We start from the raw sequence: 23,209 nt of genomic DNA, 5'->3' as shown, positions 1-23,209 counted from the left end.
TTTTTACCATGTTTCTAGCTTCAGACTTTATTCGTACAGTAGTACCCAGTTAGACCTTTTAAATAATCGGCGCAAAATTACAAAGCGTCCGTAAGATTCAAATTTACGCATAAAAAAAAAAACAGTCTGTGCTGTGTACGCATGCCCGCTAGAGTAAGATGTGTAGAAACTTGTTGCTAGCGGCATCCTGCATCATTGTCGTTTGCTCGCCGCGTGGAGAACCACGTGGTGAATAGTTGTGTTAGTTGAGTCGCGATTCAGTGCGTGAGTAACAATTTGACCGAGTTTCTAATTTTTACCAAAGATACGTTCGAAGTGAGGCAAAGATGGTTGACTTCACAAAAACATGTTACTGCAAGCAGAATAGTCTGCATACATCAAAGGTATGCATTAATGCACGTCGTGATTTCTGTTATCACTCAACGTTAGACCTTATATAAATTTGTTCAGCTACGCATTCAAGTTCAAGTTTTCAAGGTCTTTTGGCACGTAAATTAGCAATTGCGTTAGTAGGTTGTGTCTCGATTTGTCAAAACCTGTACCCTTGTGTGAACGAAATGTCTATCTCGTTGGGAAGCTTATTGTACGGACTGTACCATTGTCTTCGATGTTTTTACATATTCTAACCGCGATTCTAAACCAAGTACGTAGTGAAGTTGGCAGTGTGAAAGAATCGAAGTGTGTGATTGAGAATTTTTCGTTGATGCGGCTCGTTTCCTTGTGTGTGAAGGAAACAATCAACGATCGCGGCATTTAGTAACGTTAATGTATCGAAACATCAGCGAAACAATCATTATTCCGCAATTTTAGAATGGTTTTGAAGGAGTTGACTTTTCAAAATAAGAGTATGTTTTGTTTATCACGGATTACTAAATTTCGGACATTGCTAAAGGTGTGAAGTAACGATTTTTTTATGGAAAAATATTACAGCTATGGTTTTATGTCTTGGCGATCTAGCCTATACGTGAAATAGTTGTGCCAGGCATAATTACAGTCTTAATCGGTAACATCATTGATTGTGTTCAAATAAAGATCTCGATAAAACCTGACTTGGTTAATTAGTAACATTGTCACCGATTCAGAAGCTGCATCGATCAGGTTATGTAAAAATAGGTATGAAAAACGAGATAATTTCTCATTATCATGCGGTTTTATCATCAATAACAATTGCCATTCTGTAATCAAGTTGTATTCTAAGCATTGGGCGATTATAAATCTTGTTCCATTTTTTTTGCAGTGTAAGTGTAAGTGCGTGTGACTTCGACGTACATTTTGCTCATTACTGGATACATATTAAGAAGAATGCTTTTGGATTGTATAGTCATGATAACAAGGTGAGAAATATATTTTTTAAATGGAAGACAAGGGATCGATGCATCCATTTCTGTCAGTCGTGGAACACGTGCAAGGATGATTCTAATACCGTTGATGTAACGAAAGATTCATAAATAGCTTACTTCTTGTGTAATTTTATATAAATTTGAAGGAGTTGAGTGTTTATAACACGAATATAATATATCACTTTACCACCATTTACCGAAATTCAGACAAATCTGAAGTTGAGAATTAACAATTTTTCTACTATGTGCTGCTTTGCTATAACGTTACTAACTTCAACCTTATGAAACCATTACAAATTAAATGCAAAAACCTGTAAATTTGTTTTTGCATGAAGTCAGTATTTTTTAACATTACATTATTAATTCAACACATATAAAGTATTCAGATACATGGTGCCACAATTTACTTTATACTAATTTGTCTATTCTCTTTTCAGTGATAATTCACATTTAAGTGAATTCAGGACTTGGTGATGGTATTGGTAAGTTGCATGAAATCAAGTTCCTAGTTTTGATCCTATTGATCTCTGTACCATGTGGCATGGTGGTAACGTTTCATACTAGTTATACTGTCAAATCCTTTCTTTATAATCACTTTCATGCAAAATGAATATTCTTAGAATTTTGGCCCGTTGCCAAAATCAACCTGAACGATCTGATATGAAAATTGTGGTTTAGGAAAGATCGATAATGAATCGTGTCATCTTTGTGATTGCTGATTGTGCTGTTGTTTTGATGGTGAATTTTTCTGATATTCAATTCACACAAGTACATATTTTATAAGCTTTCGAAAAATACTGAACTGCTGATAACCTCTTTTGAAGAAAGCAAAGCCCTGTGTATTCATATCACTCCATGTCCAATTGATCTACCAATTCTGAGAATGAAAAGCTTATGAAGTAAATGTAATAACTTACATGCTGTTGGTTCGTTGTATTGCTAAAATGTGTCAACATGTAAAGGCTAGTCTGCAATCATCTAAATGTGCATCATGTCTCCTTTTATCCATGCATTTCATAGAGTGTTTACGGGTCATTGCGGTGCTTACAACATAGAATTAGATGGGTCTAGATCTAATCCTTGAAGATGTTATATCGATACAAACTTTGATCACCATGCCACAAAAACCGATACTTATTCTATTATGTTGAACAGACAATAAGAAGCTTGATGATTCTTTTAGAGATCACAATTTGCATTGCAAACCACTTATTGGAAAAATGTGTAGTTGTGCATTGTGTTTCAGATCATGATAATAATTTACATTAACATATATTTTGCTGTTTATAATTATTATACGTTCGCTTATGCTCCTTCATTTCGCCTTCACATTCACTCTCATATTAAAAATTCTAAACTATCCCAATGAACAATCTTTTGATTTCAATAGATTCAATCACAGATTATGAAGTTATCCAGTTCACCTGTGCCGTCTGTGTGACTATTAGAATAATTGCTATGCTTATAATTTTTATTGCAAGCTATATTCCGCAATTTATGTTATAAATTCCATTGTTAATATGAGTCATTTGAAAAGTCGTACTGCACTTTTTTACGCGTGGACTTCGGCTTTTGTAATCTTGAACCTTTGTTCGTCGTGCGCCTTTAGGCAACCGACATTACAGTTAAGTACACCAAGTTGCCGGTGTATAAGGCGCCGCCTCCCTAACGAAGCTATACCTACAATCGATGTTCATTCCGAATGTTTTATCATCTTCATATTTACTTGGCAGCTTATAAATTTCTCAAAAGTGTGCCATTACCTTCACATTTCTCTTCAAAATCGAACAACTCAGTTAGAAATCTTATACAATTTAAAATAGGTAATGTCAATTCTGTAATAAGTATCTGCAAGTATCATAAGATGACAACATGGAACATATCATTTTAGGTTTGTAGGGCTGGTAGAATTGTAGAATGAATCAGTGAACTAGGCAAGGGCCAATCGAAGTAGGCAGGTGCGCGACCACGTGGTTCTCAATCTACTCGAGCGTTATTCTGATTAGCGGAAGTAAACAGTTGAAGCTCAACTATTGGTTTTCATTAGTCCCGACCGCTTGTCTTTGGGAGGGGAAGGGGGGGGGGTCTCGTACCGTTACATTTGCGCACACCAGTGTGAAGTGATTCGCCTACGGCTCGCGATCAGCTGTTCCTTAATCTCTGCCTGGCACTCTTGTAGATTTTCTATTTTGCTGCATTCATCGCAGTGACATGCAAGTTCCAAGTGTTTAACTTACATGTGAAGGTTTATTTTTAGTCGTTTAAGAATGCTTTGTAGTAATTTAAAACCGTACCGAAGTAACGTGATCGGGTGTTGTACCGCGATTTAACGTCACTCTAACCCGGATGTGAGGACAATATCCAACCGCCTTACATTGGATACAATATCGTGTAAATGTTTTGTGATAAAAATAATTCTATGCCCCTTGTGTTTTGATTTTTGTCAGTGGGCAAGTTTGCCATATACTGTTGAAATATGAAGAGAGCTAAACAGAATGTTTTTCGTGACATCTACAATCAGCCTTACGACGATACCACGAGACTCAAACTTTATACAAGTAGCAAAGGTAATTATTTGTCAAACCGTTTAAGAAATCACCAAGTCATTCTTATTTACCTCTCATTTATAATACCTGCCATAACTAGTGCCTCTGCCTTTGACCAATACACTTTATGCACGGTTAACATACAATTTGTAATGTTACATATCCTTTAATTATCATTGCGATTTCAATACCCATTTCAGCAAGCCTACAACTCATGCAGCGAATGTCGCTATTGAAGAGATTGAAGGTCCACAACGGTTGTGTCAATTCAATTTGCTGGAATAATAGTGGAGAGTTGTTATTATCTGGGAGCGATGATCAACATTTGGTTTTAACCAATGCATACAATTATCAGGTGAATCTTCAATGTTTATTTAGGCTGTTGCACATATCTTTCATTGTTACTACAAAAATTTATGGCCAATTAATGAGACCTTCACATTCACGGTGGTTGAATGTCAGTAAATGCATGGATTGTCTTATCTGTTTACTTATTGATCTCGTATCGACGTTATCTTTGCAAATAATCTATTGTTTGAAAAAGACCTGAGATGTATATTTATCACACGACTGATCGATCATATAAACAATGCTCTCGTTGGATCAAAAAAATATTTGTGAATAAGCTGTCAAACAGTTGTTCAAACTGATTTAAAAACTAAAATTACAACATATCTAATCGTAATAAAAACAAATACAGAGCATACAAAATTTGTAAGTCAGGAAACAGTAGTTCGGCATACTCGCAAAGAATTTGGAAATGCAACTGCATTTACAACTTATATGTATTCAGATTTTTTCATTAATTTATGTTCACTGTAATTTGAGGGAGGGCCTAATGGATTAAAGATTAATCTTTGTATTGAAATTTGCAGCTGAAATTGGACACAATTTCATAATTCTGACAATCCAGTATTTCATTTTGGCATCAAGTTCCGTGTATTAAATCAGAAATAAGTGTAGTAACAATGATTCCCAGTACACAAAACTTGAGTAAATAGTAGATTTTGCTGAATCAAAAGTTAAAAAAATTTTTTAATAACTGTCTCCTAGTAACGAGGCTGTAGATCAGTGCTCTAAATAATAATTAATCAGAGCATCCTATTAGATAGAGTCTGTCATCTGTTTTAATTTCTGCGTGTTTACTATTTATAAACTTGGCAAACTTCTGCCAAAACTATTCTGACATCATCCTTGAGATACAGGCATGTCGATGTTGGTAGTTGTAAAAATACTTACTGTGCTTTTGGCCTATGTTTTTATAAATTGTACAAAACAGACTTGTCATCCCATGCCTAGACATTCTTCGAGTACCACATTTTATGCAGAGATTTTGCTCCATTTACATGCAGGTGGGCTTATGTTCAGTTGCTAACAAAGTATTCGTCATAACGATTATATTCATGATTGATTCAGATCTGTAGCGATGCCAGATAGCACAGAAACTTCACCTCTACAGCGTGATTTGCTATTTTTATAATTGAACGTGAATTTAATATAGAGTAAGGTCAACAGATTGCTTGGATTGCACATGCGCCAATCATTTGACTGGTATTTGAAATCTCTTTTATTCAATGATACCACTTAAAAATGAGAATTCGTTTCAATCACCGTCTGTTTTTCAACTGAACGTAGATATAAAAATTTATAAGCAGTTCGTTTGTAAGACTTATAGCCTACATTCGGTACGATGAACTTTGTCAGGTCTTTTTCTTAATTGATTATAGCCTTTGCCAGCTTTGAAATTTGATTTTCATTACTGGTTTGTATCGTTACAACATGTAATACAATGATGGGTTTATGTTTGTTATATTCTAGGTGCTGACAGATTATAAAACAAGTCACAGGGCAAATATTTTCAGTGCAAAATTTTTGCCAAACAGTGGTGATCATCGCATTATATCATGCAGTGGCGACGGTATTATTCTTTATACAGGTCAGAACAGTTTCTAATCCTTGGAATACACTCGCCTGTATAGGATGTAATTTAGTTTTCACTCCTGGTATATGGTATAACGCCATTATAAGTAGAGCCTGCGTTACTATTAATAGATTTAGATTACCAACCAAATATATGTGCTTATAATTGGCTGTTAGCCAGTCCATTGGTCTTACAATCTGAAAGATATGAAACGTTATTTTCACATCAAAGCTCGTTGTCACACAGGTGATAACAGTATTTATTTTGGTAAATTGCGGTATAGATTTCCTGTTGAATGTTATCTTTATATTTTCTTGACTTTCAGATCTGATGAGAAGGGCAGAGACATTTAATAATCAATTCACATGCCACAGCGGAACCACTTATGAAATTGCTACTATACCCAATGAACCGCACAGTTTTCTCAGTTGCGGAGAAGACGGAACTGTCAGATGGTTTGATCTCAGAGTCAAGGACAAATGTAACTCCTCAAGGTGCAAAGATGTATGTGTCACACCTCCTGCCATATCTTTTTCTGAAATTTGATTGGTCAACTTTTATGGCCAAGAACAAATTTGTTATCTCAGATGAGAGATACAAAAGACACGTACAGACGGGTTTCGAGCAAACATCGTACAGCTAATGAAGTCGTATAAATGTGTTTTCTTAGGATGTACTGATCTCGTGTCAAAGAGCCGTAACAGCTCTATCTGTTAATCCACTTATGCCTCATCAACTGGCGATTGGATGTTCTGATAGCACAGTGCGAACTTTTGATAGAAGAATGCTTGGGACCCCAGCCACAGGTACAACTTCATGCATGGTTGCTTTTCTCAAAGCAGTTGATTATTGGAAAAACTCACAATGCTTTTTGCTCACAATTTTCCATTTCAGGTTGGACTGATAATGGTGGGTCAGTGAGACCACTGTGCAGCTTCACCGTCCCCGAATTTGAAGGGAATTCATACAGAATAACATCGTTGAGTTATAGTCCAGATGGACAAGACGTCCTCGTCAGCTACAGCAGCGATCACCTTTATTTATTTAGCGTAAAGGTGAATACTGCACTTCTTTGCTTTTTATTACAAAACAAATGTAGAACGCTTCAGACAACTTCAAAGCCTGGAAACTTATTGTGCATAATTAAGTGTAAAATTTCTACAACAGGATCAAGGCAGTGTACATTTGAAAAAAGACTCTGTCCTCGGTAAGGGCAAAGGGAAGAAACATCCTCTGAGATCCCCTCAGCCGGTAAGAAGATTGAGACTCAGAGGTGATTGGTCTGACACTGGGCCTGATGCACGTCCGGAACGCGAAGGTGGTCGCCGTGGTGGGACTGGTAAATAAATTTGTAAACATTGATAGTTTCGATGAACTGAATTAGAAATAATATAATTCCACAGAAATAGCTCAAGCTCGTCCTGTGCTGCATACATCGTTGATGCAGAGAATGACAGATGTTCTCAGTCGTATGTTGAATGACCCTGCTACTCGAGCTGCGCTTAGCGGCGGTGGTGAAGATAGCCTTGAAGGTGTTGTAGATCAACAAGAGGAGAGTAATCAAAATGCAAGTGATAATGTTGAGAACAACAATGAAGTGAGCGGCGACAGGGCGAGCGATGAAGTCGAATCACTGGAAGGAATAACGGAGCCTGGTGAGCAAACAAATAATTTTTTGGAACAATCGGGAAAATCTAATATGTAGAATCTGTAAGCAGCACGTGATATACCATTTTAATTGGTTTTATTGGCAGTCGTTGCAGAGCCAAGCGGTAACAGTCAAGTAGAAAGTTCGAATTTGATTGAAACCGTGGCTCCAACTACCGACAGCATAATGGTAGATGCAAATGCTGAAGAGTTCGAAAATAACTCAAGCGTTCCTGTTATACCTCCCTCTGAGTTACCTACAGCTGTACCTGCATTGACCGAGAACAGATCAATTCTCACCAAATCTGATGATGTTCCTATGGAAACTGATTCTAGTCATACCGATGTATCAAAGGCTTCCATACAATCACTGAAATCACTCAGTATATCGAGGTTAGATAACCAGAATAGAGCGGACAGTGCAGTTCCCAGCACAAGTATTGACGCTAATAGAGAAGATAGTATGATAGAAAATCTGCAAGACAGATTAACCACAATGCGAGATGGATTTCTTGAACGGTATATTAACTCTAGTGGACACATAAAATTTCGCTTTTTATTGTTGCCCGCTGAATCGATTTTCCTTTAATATCTCACTGTGATAAATTTCAGTCATGGCAGTGAACCAGCTGTAAGTTTAACCTACTCTGACAGAAGTTCAACAGGTGCTACCATTTCTCTAGGTGTTGGAGACGAAGTCATTCGTGATGGTTTTCATCCAGGTATGTTTGTCACCCACTAAATTGAGCTTCGTAGAACAAAAATATCATCTCGCAGTTTATATTTGCTTCCCATTCGAATTCAAGGTCCATCCAGTAGCCAAAATGCTAACAGTGCAATAGATAATGTGGGGCCAAGTCTAAATCGCAACAAACAACCGACATGTAATACAACTGAAGGTAATTGTTAATTACAAACCTTTTTTTAGAATTTTGCTTTCCAACATGTGTAAAATGCTCTTACATTTTGATTGAATTATTTTTCCTAATTTCGATGCTTGTCAGGGAAGTAGTGTGTTCATTTTATTGACTGAACAATAATTATTCGTTGAAATACTTATATTTGTTTACTTTTTCTATGTTACCTTTTTCTATCTTTAATTCGCCTGTATCTGTACTGTGCTTATGATATTCTTTGCTTGTATTTTTTGTTATACTATCTTTATTTTTGTTATATTACGTTATATTCTTATTTTATGTTATATATTTTTATATATGATGACATTATGATTATGGTTATTTTTTGATTCTTTGTTGTCTCTGCAAAAGGGTTAACCCGCATTAAACTTTTAAATAAATAAATAAATAAATTTGATGTACACGTTTAGAAGATTCCGACGAAGATGTGTATAACGACAGTGATGATGAGGACATCAGTCCAACCAGGAGGTGCGTCCCGACTTGTTTGCTAATTTTTCTTCCCTTAAAATGAACCAAGTTTCATTTGATCTGTGAAATTTCAGGAATGTGAATCCGATTGAAACAGAGATGGATGAGGCTATAGCGAGTGCTCGTGGATCCCAGGGTCATGAAATGTTTGATGAAAGTTGTCTAACAGAATTAAGAGTCAAACAAAAATATATGGGTCATCGTAATGCGAGGTTTGTTTTTCTATTATCCACATCTGTTGAACTCTTATTTTTTCGGTTTGTGAAGACTGACGTGTTATATTGAACACAAGATTAATTTTACAGATAATAATACTTGACTGATACAGTGTGTAAATAAACAATAACAAAACACTTTGAATAAATTACAAGTCAAGCTCTTATAGAGTTTATTTCAAATTCTTCACGATCTTATTTTGTGTTTACTAATTGAAATATATTTCTTTCAACAAGGATTCCAGTCCATGTTTGATAAATTGGAAATGCTTTCGTACTGAAATGTAAATGAATCGCAGTACAATTTGATGGAATTTAATTAAACTGAAAGTAACAAGGACTCAGGTTCATAATGAATTTGATTTTTGATAGTAGTGTAAAATAGGAGTACTTCACGTGTGCGAGTTACCGTCTCTAATTCATATTTTCAATTTCAGCAACCCAAATGTGATATAAACCCATAACTGTTAACATTGATCATATCAAAGGGCATAACGGTGTAAGCTACAGTTTTCAGCACTTAGTTGCATTCGTACTTCCCGAAACAAGCTTAACGTATATTAACTGATGAATATTCATATATTTGGTGTCACTGACCGTTTGAAATTATCTAGTCACTGTATTGAACTCACATATGTGCCAAAAAAGCCTCCGAGCGGACAGAGCCAATTATAAAATCAACCCAGAAAAATTTCTCATCTCTTGTCCTTCCCTGCTTTGACTTTAGTTTCTTTAGGACCATGATTAAAGAAGCTAACTTTTGGGGTGACGATTACGTCATGTCTGGCAGTGACTGTGGGCATGTCTTTATTTGGGAAAGAAGTACAGCGAATCTGTGTATGCTTCTCGAGGCTGATCAGCACGTAGTTAATTGCCTACAGCCGCACCCCTACCTACCAATGTTAGCCACCTCGGGAATTGATTATGATGTCAAATTATGGGCGCCAATTAATGAGGAAACGAGTTTTGACGATAAATTTGCCGAAGATGTAAGTCTATCTTCTTTTATTGAGGCCAAATTGTTTTGTGCGAGAAATACATTCGTGATATTTTTCAGCTCAAGAAACGTAATGCCGTTATGTTGGAAGAGACCAAAGATACCATCACAGTGCCTGCAGTATTTATGATCAGGATGTTGGCATGCCTCAACCAGATACGCAGAGGTAGCGAAAACTTATAATCTTTGAGCTCCGCACTTTGTGTGCCAAGCAAATTCGATAGATAATTTATATAGTAACGTTATCTACCTCGTACCCGGCTTAAGAAAATGGTATGACTTTTACTATTTTGGAAAAGTTCAGGTAAAACTTATTTTTTAAGCGTTTAGAAAAGGTTTTACTTCTCAGAGTTTCGTATCTTTACACATATCGTTGATTCACGATAATCGTAAACTCTTTGTTTCACATTCATCCATGTTAGGTGGTTAAAAAAGATGGTACATTAGTTCCATCGACATATTGTATATGGCAAAACTCCAGTTTTCGTCTTTCATTCAATTGGGTAGTAGGTGGTTTCAACTCGTAGCAAATATTATTAAAAATCTGGGACGTTTGATGTAACAAACAGGAGCTAAACTGTTGATCTGATTGAAAGGTACACGTGTCTGAGATGCTGATTGTTTCTAAGATAAAATTCCAGGGCAGTCAAAAAAATCATGGCACAACAGGGTTGTTGGACTTTTTTACAAAATTCAACAGTTGCGTTGAACGAATATCAAATTATACAACCTTGAAGAAAGTTAATTTATTTCTTCTCCTTTTTTTCCTGAAGATATTAATTTTTATTTTACTATTTTTGCGTGTGTGTGTACATATAGTATATTTGCACACTAAAGTCTAGCAGTGGTGAATATCATCTATCGTTTCTGGATAGATATCTCTAGCTATTGGATCCTTAGCATTACCAAACTTCGATTGTTAATAATTATATTGACTTGTGGAACATAAGTAGTGGAACGTACAAGCAATGCGTCAGGTTAAAAAAATTTATATCGCGTGGATAGAATAAAAGTTACAAATGGTTAAATCACAAGATGCCGTAAATCTGTGGAACGTGGTTTGAATTTTTTATTCCATATTGTTATACATACACACGCATTGTTTATCAGGTAATGATTGAATTTTGACATTGCGGTTCACGATTTTATTGGATACACTCAATCATTCCAAGAATGAATATGATCGTAAGCTACTGCTGAACTAGCCAGCTGATATGACAATCAAAAATAAATAATTTTTAATTTTTTTTATGTATTCGAATAAAGCTCTTCTCACTTACATTTGTCGACAATGAAGTACGTACGCCATGGTACATCATTGCCAACCTATACGGATAGCATAATCAAATGGTACGAACCCTAAAATTGTATCAATTACAAAGAAGAAAGGAAACTACAAGAGGGTAAAATGATGGAAATTTGTAATTAATGTCTTCCAAATTTATGCGGGTCAAAGATTGTGCGTAATAGCTTGTGTATCATAATCCGTAGTAGTAGTATTATTATCGTTGTTGCAAGATTGGTAAACATCGAGTCAAGTATCAAAAAAAATTTTTGGAGATGAAAGAGTAAGATAAACGTTTTTACGTGTTATTGGTTTCATCGACTGAAAATGCATATTGTATATTAAGTTTGTTCGCTGAAATATATTTTATTCAATCTATATATACACATATATCAAACTCTTACCTGAATTATCCCCTAAGTGGTCCGTCTACAAGAATTGTTAAAATATATAACACTAATAACGTTCAATGGAATGATTATTAATACCAATTAACATTGCCTTGCAACGATACGCTTTTTATCAAAAAGGAAAGAAAAAGAAATAACCGAAAGAAATTTCTCAGTATGTGCGACTAACACACAATTATTTTCAGTGCCAATAAGTGTTGCTTTTGGCTTAAAACACATAACATGCACAAAGTCAATTGCCACATTTGAAAATGTACTTTAAGGATCCTGGGAAAGTAAGTGTGAATGTTATTTGGCTTCTAAAATGATTAATTGGGAATTATTAATCGCTAATGTTTCAGCATTGAATTACATAACAAGATTTTGGGTACAAAATTTCAACAGTTTCACCCTTGATCGCAGGAAGTATGAAAATACATTTTCAATCAATGTCTCTAAATGTCGCATGTTTTTCACCCGTCATCGGCTGACACAGCACTTAGTTTCTAATATATTTCCAACTCGTATAACGTATTGTTAATATCGTTGCTTTTTACGTGACTTGACGTGTTTATTTACTTGATTTTTTCATCAATGGATTATTAATCAATTTTTCTAAACTTACAACAAAAAAATTCGATGAATCAACTTTCAACGTTTGCAGTTAACTTGTGTTGCAATTCATAACTTACGGTAATCTTAACAGTGCACCATTTCTTCTCAGACACACATTTTCTTGATGTTTCACACGTATTTCCTTGTAGTTTTATTTTAATCTCTATCCATCAAATCATCCATGGGGACTATATATATATACATGTATATATACACACATATATATATGTGTGTATGTGTATGTAAAATCGGTGTTTTTTTATGCACAAATGAGTGTTGCTTGGTCAATGATCATTGATTGAGTTGAGCAAAATTATTTTATAATTTGCGTACATAGAAATCAATTTGAATACTATGTTTCAGCACAGATTTAGTTTTATAATTATACGCCGTTAAATTGTTTTTAAACTATCCGAGCTGAATATACGATCGTAAGGCTAATCTTCAAATTTTAATGAACTAGTTTGGGTGGAAGGATTACTAATTTTTCTACAAGTTCTTTACCGTGTCATTTACATTCTTTTAATTCCTCCGAATGTAATTGATCAACAATAAACTTTCACTGTATCTCGTTGTTTAGACATCAGGATTAGATATCACATACGCGTATATTAAATTTATAATAGCGTTTATAATTCTTAAAATTAGCTGACTTTAAATTTGCTGAATTATCTTTTCTTCTCTCTATGATTGTTCCTACGGAAAATGGTGTATAATAAAATTGTGTAATTTCTTGTAGGGCGTGGACGTAACAGAAGGAGAAGTGGAGATGAAACCGACGAATTGAGAGGTGGATAGAAAACGTACAATCCGCAAAATGTTTTAACATTCAAAGCTTGTATTTTAGATAGTACGTGAGCCAACGACGGTTGGTATAGAAGAGCTACGAATAATCGGATTCATCCAATAGATAATTTTATCCATATCACGATTTTGTTAATTTCACTCTTTGGCTTGCAGACCGACGAGTATTAGCGTGTGGCGAAGGTAAAACAAATTTGCCCAAGCAAATTTTACCGTAAAAGCTTCCTCGCATTGTCCCATCTTACGTAAATCAAGTCGCAGTGTTGTCGTAAGAAAAACGATAATATAGTTTTCATACGCTAACTATCAATTAAAGGTTCTTAACGCGTTAAAAATTATTACCCGTTTGAAAATTTAATCGCTTCGTCGGCACGTCGTATGTTTCGATTACTTCTACTATTTATCATCCACCGAACTGAGAAAGTCAACCAGCTTAGACGTTCAGTTGTTAAAAGTTGAACAATGTGTTCTTCGCAAGTTAATTTTAATTATCCAGTACAGCTATAAGTACGCGAAATCGAACGAGTTTCCAATCATTAGAATTTTTTTATTATATTGTACAGGATACTCACGAGTTACGAGGTGACATTATTATTCAGAGTAACATAAATGATATTCTTATGAATCTGAATATGTAAATTCATTGACATCGAGGTACGCAATGATATTTTACGGATAGTCAAAAGGGTGAAAATTTTACCCAATTGTTGTGGACACAAGTCTTGAATAATATATCAGCTTGGAGCTTAATATTAGATGAAAGATGTTCCGATTTTCAAGTAAACTGCAGTGATATGAAGAGTAATTATCAGCTAATAAATAATTACGATGATAACAGTGACATTGTCACAATGATATTGAATCAAAAGCCATTATAGAACTGAACGTGCTTCGTTGATCTGTATACGGAATTGAAGTTTATTTGATTTGTCTGTTTTTCAATCCTCTACTTTTATTTTTTGAAATATATATGTATATTTCTAATAATCTAACGTAGAGATGAATGTTGCATTTCTCCTCAGTTACTGTACTGTAATAATATACGTAGTCGTGTATGTTTTCGGACTGTTTAATTTTAATTGTTATACGAAAGTGAGAGAAGGATCAAAAAATAAAAGAAAAGAAAATAAAAATAGCAAATAGGTATTGAAAAATATTTTTTGAACCAGAGTGCAATATGATACACGTCGCAAAGATACAAACATACGTTCGTATTTCGCGAGGATTAGAATCTTAGGGATTGATAGATATTTGATTTGTTTACAACGTAACAGTAAGTTTGGAATGTACGTTTAATACTCTAATGCAACGCATCCGTCATTAGTTTTTACAAAATGATGTATTTATTATATAGCGAACGAATGTAGTATACCGCAATGTGAAAATTTTCGACTAAATAAATACATGTACTCGCATTCGTGCCAAGGATCGCTCCTTAATTTTTACCGGATTATTCTTTTTTCCCCCAATAATAACGATGATATTAATAATAATAGTGCATTCCCGGTTTTAACGACACGTTGTTGACGAGGCGAAATATCGTTAAATAAATAAATTGGAACCCGACATCTAAGTAAATGCGCAACTTTTCTGCTGCGAGTAGACAAGCGCAAAACTGTCCAAAATTTTTCACCGAAGTAATTCGTCTTGTAAATGTATAATATTGTAAAAATTAGACGGGAAATACAGAGTTTGGGTGAGTGGACGGTTTTCAGAACGGGGAACAAAGGAAACGAAAATGCAGAGAAACGGAAAGCAATCAACAAGAAAGATCTAATTTAATAACACAATTTGAACTATGCAACATTAGAGCATTGAATAAACATAAAATATACAAAATATAAAATCTTAAATACAAACAATAATTTCACACTAATAATAATGATTAACGCAATTTTTCGGTCTTTCTGATCATTGAATTGGTATATTTGATTGTATTGAGCAGGGTCAGCAGGGTCTATGCATGTATGTATGTAATGTAGTACTTGTATACACGAGTTTTTTTTATCATTAAAAAAAAAACGCATTACCGTTTGTTGTCGTATATTACAATGGCACACTTTGGGCAATATTCGAGTACATAATATAGAGAAAATGATAGTTTTCCGCGGGGATGAAATTTTCAAACTATTTGACGCAACGTCGGATTTCTTGACATTTCTTTCGTCGTTATTCTTATTCGATTGGGCGGTTATTTTTTTGTTTTCGTTTTTTATTTGCATAAACAAACGCCCGCCTGAGCAAGCAGGAATAAAGAGACTGAGGGATAAGAAAGAAATGAAAAAAGTGAAATGAAACCACTGGGTGTGGGTTACTTGTGGATAAATAAGTCAGAAAGATTCATTTCGAGAGACACAAAAATAGCTGTAATGTATATAAGTGAAACTGCATGAGCTATATTTTACACAGATTTGTATATCTATAAATATTGTTGTTTTCTTTCTTCCTTTTCTTTCTTTCGTATGTTTTGTTTTCGTTTCTTTTTGGAACGATAGAACAAAATGGTAATCAATCGTTATTGTTATAATTATGTTTTTTTTGTCTCCTTTCGTTTAATAATAATAATAATAATAATAATAATAATGACAATAATAATGTTAAGTTAAATACCAACGATAATTCAGTTGCCAATATCATCTCGCAGCGTGAACATACAGCTACTATTATTCTCAAATAATGATGTAAACATATTAAAAAAAATTTTCCATCAATATTTAACCAAGAATTAATCATACGCACGTATCACATGTACTATAATCATATCGTATAGCTCTAGTAAATAATCGCACCATTCGTATATATCGATATTATACATTTGCATAGAATAAACGCCGCTTTGTAAAGTCATATGGATGTAAAACGAAACTCCATTGCAATCGAAGCGTTGTTCTTTAAAATGGAAGATGGTTAATTATATACGTATAAGGGAAAATAGGAAAAACATGTGAAAGAAAAATTTTACATACGGAAATGGGAAGAAGGGAAATCAAATATATAGAAAAACGTACGACGAGTTTAGCTGCCTACGCGTATAATAGATCAATGCGAACAGTCAAAAATAAGTAATCAGAATTGTCGTATCGTTACATCTATACTCTGAACTCAATGACAAATTGTCAGATATCGTAGCGCAGAGTGTTTGAGGCATAAAAAACAAATTTTATAACTTGTTATACGTTCCCCTCCCCATCTCTCTTTCTCTCTTTCTCTTTCGTCTCATGTTTTCTATTCGATGCATTTCACATGGACAGTAATAGACGTGGCTTTGCAGGGTACTAAATGTACAACGAGACATGTATGATAGAAATAATAACGTTGGTATGAATAATTGAAATTTAATAATGTACAAAAATGAATTATCTGGTTTGGAGGCGAGAAAAAGAGTGATAAAACGAAAGAAATTTAACAATCGTATCGTCGATAACATTTTCTGTCAGATAACATTAAAAGCCGTAGCTGTTGTTTCTTTTTCTTTCTTTCTTGCTTTTTTTATTTACTATGCGTTTCCTTCACTTCGACCTTAGCGTTACGTGCAATTACTTTTCATTTTTGTCTTCATTCTCTTTTAATACAGATTCCAAAATTCATGCAATCCTAACTCGAACTTAATTATTACACATACAGTATATTAAGGGAGCGACAACTGTAACATAATAATTGCTAAAACACGTTAAATCATCATAAGTGTAATAAGTACAAGAGATTCCCGTAATAAACAAGTCTCGGACTTCTGTAATAACGTGTTACATATATATGTATATATAATAAACTTGTTAAAAAATAATAAAAAATAATAATAACAGCCCTTCCAGAGAGCATTTTTATAACAACAGCAATTGCGTTCAATATATTGTCTAATTAAAGTTATGTATATACACGATAAATTACACCCGGCGACGATGTGCGTCCAATAAACAAAAAGAAAAAAAAAAAAAACACTAAACTAAATTTTCGAGTTTCGGTTTTAACGAAGAAACGAGGCGATATTTGTATTACACATATTGTATGAAAATCCATACCCGCCTGTAAGAAATATTGCGACAATAAGAGAATGTCGTTATGACGGTATAGACCATAGCTTTAATACGGGGAGTAGAAAATCGTGAGTAATTTATACTAGGAATTATTGATTTTCAATGTTTAATTTAACGTCATACATTGTATATAATATGGTGAAACTATTTATTCGAAGACGATCGTCGATATTTTATACCTATTACGCGGCATAATAATAATAATAAAAACAAGGATCAGGCAATGCATATTGTGTTCTCTATAAATTATCCGATAGCTGCAATTCTTCTTTGTCGGAGGAAAACTTTGATTCGTATATTATTGTTGTTGTTGTTGTTATTATTATTATTATCATTATTATTATTAATATTTTTTTTTTTTTTCTTCCTCCTCTTCTTACGTTTTCATTTTTCTTAAACATTGCAACAAATTGCTTGGGCGGGTAGGGAAAGTTTCACTTGGTAGAAGGATGATTAACATAGTATATGTATACGTATAGCATTACCGTAATTAAGATAGTGAATATTTATACTATATAGACATATACGAAATATAAATTAATAAATCATATATATGTATATGTATATATAATATAATATTTATTATAAATATATAACGTATTGAATAGACAAACGTGAATTGTAATTAGGCCAAACAATGAGTAATGGGGCGATTTGTTTGTGTGTGTGTGTGTGTGTGTGTGTGTGTATATATATCATCACGTCAGCAATATATTTCAACTGAATAGTTGCAACATTACTATCGATCCACCATCATTGAATTCTGTAGCACAGCTGCTTTACGATTATTATAATATGCAATTGTTTTTTTATTTTTTTATTTCTGTGTCAATACTTTATTATTATCTATGAATTTACTATCGAACGTTGCTAAATGCATGGATGCTGAATCATCAGAGCGCTCGCCAGTTGCAGCAAATCAGTGCCTCGCTTTCTCTCCCTCCCTCTCTATCTCTCTCTCTTTTTACTCAATGATAATCACACGTTTCATGCTTTCAATGCGAGTATAACGAGTGATGCTTTTTCTTTTTTTCTTTCTTCTATTTCTGACTAGATAGCGAATTTACACGGGTTATCCTTCTTTTTACGGCTTCTACGGTTCGTTCATTTCGATTTTATGTACATGCATTTTGCGACTTCCTTTCTTTTTTCATTTCGAAAATGTGATTTTTTATTCCATAGCCATTCCCCTTGATTGCGGAATACATTCGTTTATCTCGCATAGGTATATATAACGCATAATATTGCGTATATGCATATTGAGAAATTCTCAAGGAATCCCGATTCAGCTGAGCGAGATGTTATTATATTATATACGCTTGTATACAAATCTTTTATATATATACATATATATGCGCGTATGTATACCGGATGAGAAACAACTATTACAGTATAATTTATATTAATATTACAAGTCAATCGGTAATACCTATATATATATATATATATGTGTGTGTGTGTGTATATTATAACGTAATAAACAGCTTGCTTCGATTGCTTTAGGATTCATCAAGAGATTAGTAGGTATGCAATTATAATTATAATTATAATAATCATATGTATATAATAAAGACCATTAAGGCTGTATGCGTGATAACAATATATATATATATATATATATATATATATATATATATATATATATATATATATATATATATATATATATATATATATATATATATATATATATATATATATATATATTATATATAATGTATATATATATATATATATATATATATATATATATATATATATATATATATATATATATATATATATATATATATATATATATATATATATGTGTGTGTGTGTGTGTGTGTGTGTGTCTGTGTGTGTATATAGTTATAAATATACAATACAAGTAAAATAAAAATCATAATTAAACATTCTCTACGTCTATATCGTCAATTGTTTTGCGATGGCGTTATAATAAGATAGTAGAATATTATTACAGTCATAAGGATGGAAAAAAGAGCAAAGAAATATATATATATATATATATATAATGTAATAGTATGTAGTGGTGATGTTTAATTATGTAATAAATAACGTATAATAACCTTATAATAATCCCTAATATTACATGATAATGATTATTACAATAATAACTATATATGTATATAGTACATTATAGATAGTAATCATAAAAATGATGATAACCAATCAATCAATCATTATTAATTATTTTATACAACAATCACACGTAGAAGCGATGAATTAGAGTAGTAGAAATAACTATTTGTCAATTTAATCTATGTATTTATATTACGTGTGTATGTATGCATGTATGCGTGTATGTATGTATCTATGTGGTGTTTGCAATGTAGTAATTCATACGTTTGGTTTTTTCGTTATTATTATTATTATCATTATTATCATTATTATTACGATGGTAAAAGTGTGCTTCTATTTAATTTCTTTACTTGTGTTTTTTTTTTTTTTTTCTTTTCTTTTCTTTTTTCACAAATTCTCGCTATAAAGTTGGAGATCGGAGACTTTCAATTTATATACGTAATGTATACTTGGTATAATACTTGCATACAAATGTATATTCTCGTTCGCATACATGCTTATGTATACAGATCAATCTCGTATAGGGGATTTACGAACGTGTAGAAAGGGCTCATTTTGATTAAGTAAATTCGATATATTAATTTAATCGCAATTATAATAATCACCTAATACAATTAATTAATGCGATGCACTTTTTTTTTCTTTATCATATATATATATTGTTGTCGTTTTTTTATTCATTTAATTTTTTTGTTGGTAATATTATTATTATTATTATTAACGTTAATATAATTTTTTTTATTACTTATGCAAAGAGAGATGCGGCAGAGAGCGTGGAGTGTAGGTTGTATATTTCAGACTAAAATATATATATGTATATATATATATATATATATATATATATATATATATATATATATATATATATATATATATATATATACACATATATATATATATATGCATACATACCTGTAGCAGTTAGAAATTAGGGCGTCACACATATTAAACAAATAATGAAGAAATGATTGAATAATTAATGTATATACATTTATATATCTATATATAATATACATTCAATATTATTCGAATATTTTTCAATCGCCATATTTATTTCGATCATTTCTTCGTAATTTTTTTTAATACGTTCAACGTCATTATTTTCTAACCGATATGGATATTTATTTTTATTTACCTTGTTCGTACAAAAATGACTGTCGCAAATGAAGACATTATCATTATGTTGATTATGGATATAATATAACGTTCAAAGACGCGGCGACAAATATATTTCATAAAAGATTAAAATATTTATCATACGTGGTATAACGATTGTTTTATATTACGTATGATGAATATTAGTATTATATACGTAAAGTAATCGTATTTTTCAAACGAACCTTCTGCAGCAATTTTCATTGAAATTCTTATCGCAGCGAAAGATTTTCGTTCTTGGTTTCCTCTCCTTGATTTTTTTTCGCTTACTTCAATCACTTCGTAATTTTCCTAATTCCCCTATCATACTTATCTTTACGTAGGATTTTTAAGGATCGAATCTGTATCTTCGAACGCGACTTGTGCAAGAGTTTGCTAATTTAATATATTTACTGTAAAAATGACCGTTGCGAACCATCGACGTCGTCAGGAATACATAGCGGAGAATATTATCGCAATGGTAATACTAATTAGCTATATAATAATAATAATAAAACTGGCGTAATTTATTATTATTCATTTTGTTTATAATTTTATTCAAACAACTAATCAAGTTTCTAAAAGACGTTTTTGTTTTCTTTCCTTTTTTCATTTCACTCTTTATAATCAACTATGCAGCTTCATTTTGCCTTTTCACAAGTATTAGTTATAATGTATAACGCTGTATAAATCTTGCGCGACTTTCAAATAGAACAAGATTAAAACGGCATCATATACTGCATTTTAAAATCTATGCGATAAAATTTTTCATTCCATTTATTTCCATACAAGTATTGTTGCTGGTTTCTCGGTTGTTATTATTATTTTTAATTATTATTATTATTATTGTTATTGTTACTACTATCATGATTAGTATTTATTCCTTTAATTTTATTTTACTTTATCGGTTCGCTGACCCATGCGTATATTCTTTAGTGCTTTTCCTTGCGTTTTATACTTTTAATTCCGCTTACACCGGGCCCCTAAAATTACAAATCTTGGCTATTTGTTAAATGATAAGTATAATAGAAATGACGATCACATCAAGTAATAACGTAAAAAATTGCAAATATCTTAGCGTAACAGTTTCCAAACCTTACATTCAATTCTTTTTTTTTTTAAATTGTTTTTCGTGATTTTTTTTTTTTTTTTATTTGTTTTTTGTTTTTCTTCGTTTTCACAATTTTTCTATTCAATACGCCTAGTTCGCAGATCAGTGTCTTAATTTGTATCGTTTAAGTTACCTTTGGAACAGAGATTCTTCTATTCTTATACAATTGCAGGGGTGAAAAAAGTTTAATCAACGACTTATTTATTTCTTAAAAATTTTTTTTATTTTATTTTACTTTTTTTTTTCTTCCTCATTCCCTGCTGCGTCTTCTATCATAAGACCCTGTGATTTCTCCATCTCTTTGAAACCTATCGCTTATACCTAACTGCTTTGATTCATACGATTGGAGTAAAAAATAAATAAATGAATAAATAAATAATAACGAACAAAGCGAACGAAGTGCCAACGACAAATTTTCCTCGATCAAACTCTTCACGCGGTACTGTGTATTTTTTTTTTTATTTATATATATATATATAAATATATATATATATATATATTTGTGTGTGTGTGTGAGAGAAAATTAATCGTACATACGAAAATACTCGAATTCATCGATCATGAGACGCGTGTAATTATTTGTACAAATTAATGATCAAAGAATTACAGAAGTTTTTACTTTTTCAATCTCCGCGCATGACGCGCGACAGTTTATTTACGCTGTTCAGAAATTTAATAGCCCTTTTCAGCGTCTAAAAGGCTTTCGTTTCTTCTATCTCGCCATTCTCCCTTCTTTCGTTTCATTTGCATTTCAAATTTCGACCCACGGTATTCCCGACATTTGCGTATCGATTTTTGTAATGAAAAACGACGATCATCTTAGGGCACATCGGTCGATTGTACGGCTAATTAATTCGCGCATATAATTGGGACCAAAGCGTTTCCCTTCAATGAATCTAATTTAAATACAATTCAATGTTATTCAACTTAACTCCCTTCGTATAATATTCTTCACCCTGATAATCATTTCCTACGACGTATGATATAATGTCGTTATAAATTTGAAATATTTAATCGTTTATCTTTCAAAATCAATACCATATCGTCAGTATTCTTCTCCCTTCCTTACTTTCTTTATCTCGTTTCCCATACCGTCCGAATTGCATTATCAAATACAATTACTTATATATCAAACACCCATCGTTTATATATATATATATGGTATATATATATATATATATATATATATATATATATATATATATGGTATATATATATATATATATATATATATATATATATATATATATAATAACGTGCTCTCGTTACAGCCCGGATATAAATCGCGATCTCTTGTTCCACTTCCGCGTGTGATCATCATAATATTGTATAACAATAACCGTACCGCGCGTTGTTTACCTATATAATATATAATATTTACCTGTAATGAGAAATTTGAAAAAAGTGACAGTTACACACGTCGTACGCCGAACGCTAGAAATTTGTTACTCTAACTAAGCGGACTTTATTTATAATATATAATGATGCTATTATATCGAAATTACGCGACAATAATTAATGACATAATATTATAGATAGAATCAATGTATAACAATTTATCTTTACGTAGAATATATATTGAAATATTTTATATATATATATATACATATATATGTATATGTATATGTATATGTATATATATTATAACTAAGCTGAAGATAAGTTTCATTATGCATATTCTTTTCCATATTTCTCTTTTTC

The 23,209-nt window shown here is 32.4% G+C and overlaps 1 protein-coding gene and 1 long non-coding RNA gene across 5 annotated transcripts; both read left to right on the top strand.

Annotated features, from left to right (window-relative positions):
• The first annotated feature begins 223 nt into the window (after nucleotides 1-223).
• LOC124179879 lies at nucleotides 224-1,833 on the top strand. Its single transcript, XR_006870165.1, has 3 exons — nucleotides 224-383; nucleotides 1,238-1,334; nucleotides 1,778-1,833. It is a non-coding gene; the product is annotated as an uncharacterized LOC124179879 (long non-coding RNA).
• Nucleotides 1,834-3,446: 1,613 nt separating this feature from the next.
• Nucleotides 3,447-15,238, top strand: LOC124179451 (DDB1- and CUL4-associated factor 6-like). Of its 4 annotated transcripts, none has more exons than XR_006870047.1 (16): nucleotides 3,447-3,907; nucleotides 4,087-4,241; nucleotides 5,705-5,822; nucleotides 6,133-6,311; nucleotides 6,478-6,613; nucleotides 6,702-6,862; nucleotides 6,975-7,146; nucleotides 7,211-7,462; nucleotides 7,562-7,973; nucleotides 8,067-8,176; nucleotides 8,261-8,353; nucleotides 8,785-8,842; nucleotides 8,917-9,054; nucleotides 9,785-10,046; nucleotides 10,115-10,327; nucleotides 13,083-15,238. XR_006870047.1 is itself a non-coding variant. In XM_046563825.1 (16 exons), the coding sequence occupies exons 1-16, from the start codon at nucleotides 3,817-3,819 to the stop codon at nucleotides 13,139-13,141; spliced, it is 2,493 nt and encodes an 830-aa protein (XP_046419781.1). In that variant the 5' UTR covers nucleotides 3,448-3,816; the 3' UTR covers nucleotides 13,142-15,238. The 4 variants fall into 4 exon arrangements, 3 of the variants coding, with proteins under 3 accessions (XP_046419781.1, XP_046419770.1, XP_046419792.1); XM_046563825.1 differs by having other exon boundaries at nucleotides 3,448-3,907; nucleotides 9,794-10,046; nucleotides 10,115-10,220; XM_046563814.1 differs by having other exon boundaries at nucleotides 3,448-3,907; nucleotides 10,115-10,220.
• Nucleotides 15,239-23,209: the final 7,971 nt, after the last annotated feature.

The sequence above is a fragment of the Neodiprion fabricii genome, chromosome 1 (assembly GCF_021155785.1).
Source record: "Neodiprion fabricii isolate iyNeoFabr1 chromosome 1, iyNeoFabr1.1, whole genome shotgun sequence".
Lineage (NCBI taxonomy): Eukaryota > Metazoa > Arthropoda > Insecta > Hymenoptera > Diprionidae > Neodiprion > Neodiprion fabricii.
This window is presented reverse-complemented; position numbering and strand designations above follow the sequence as displayed.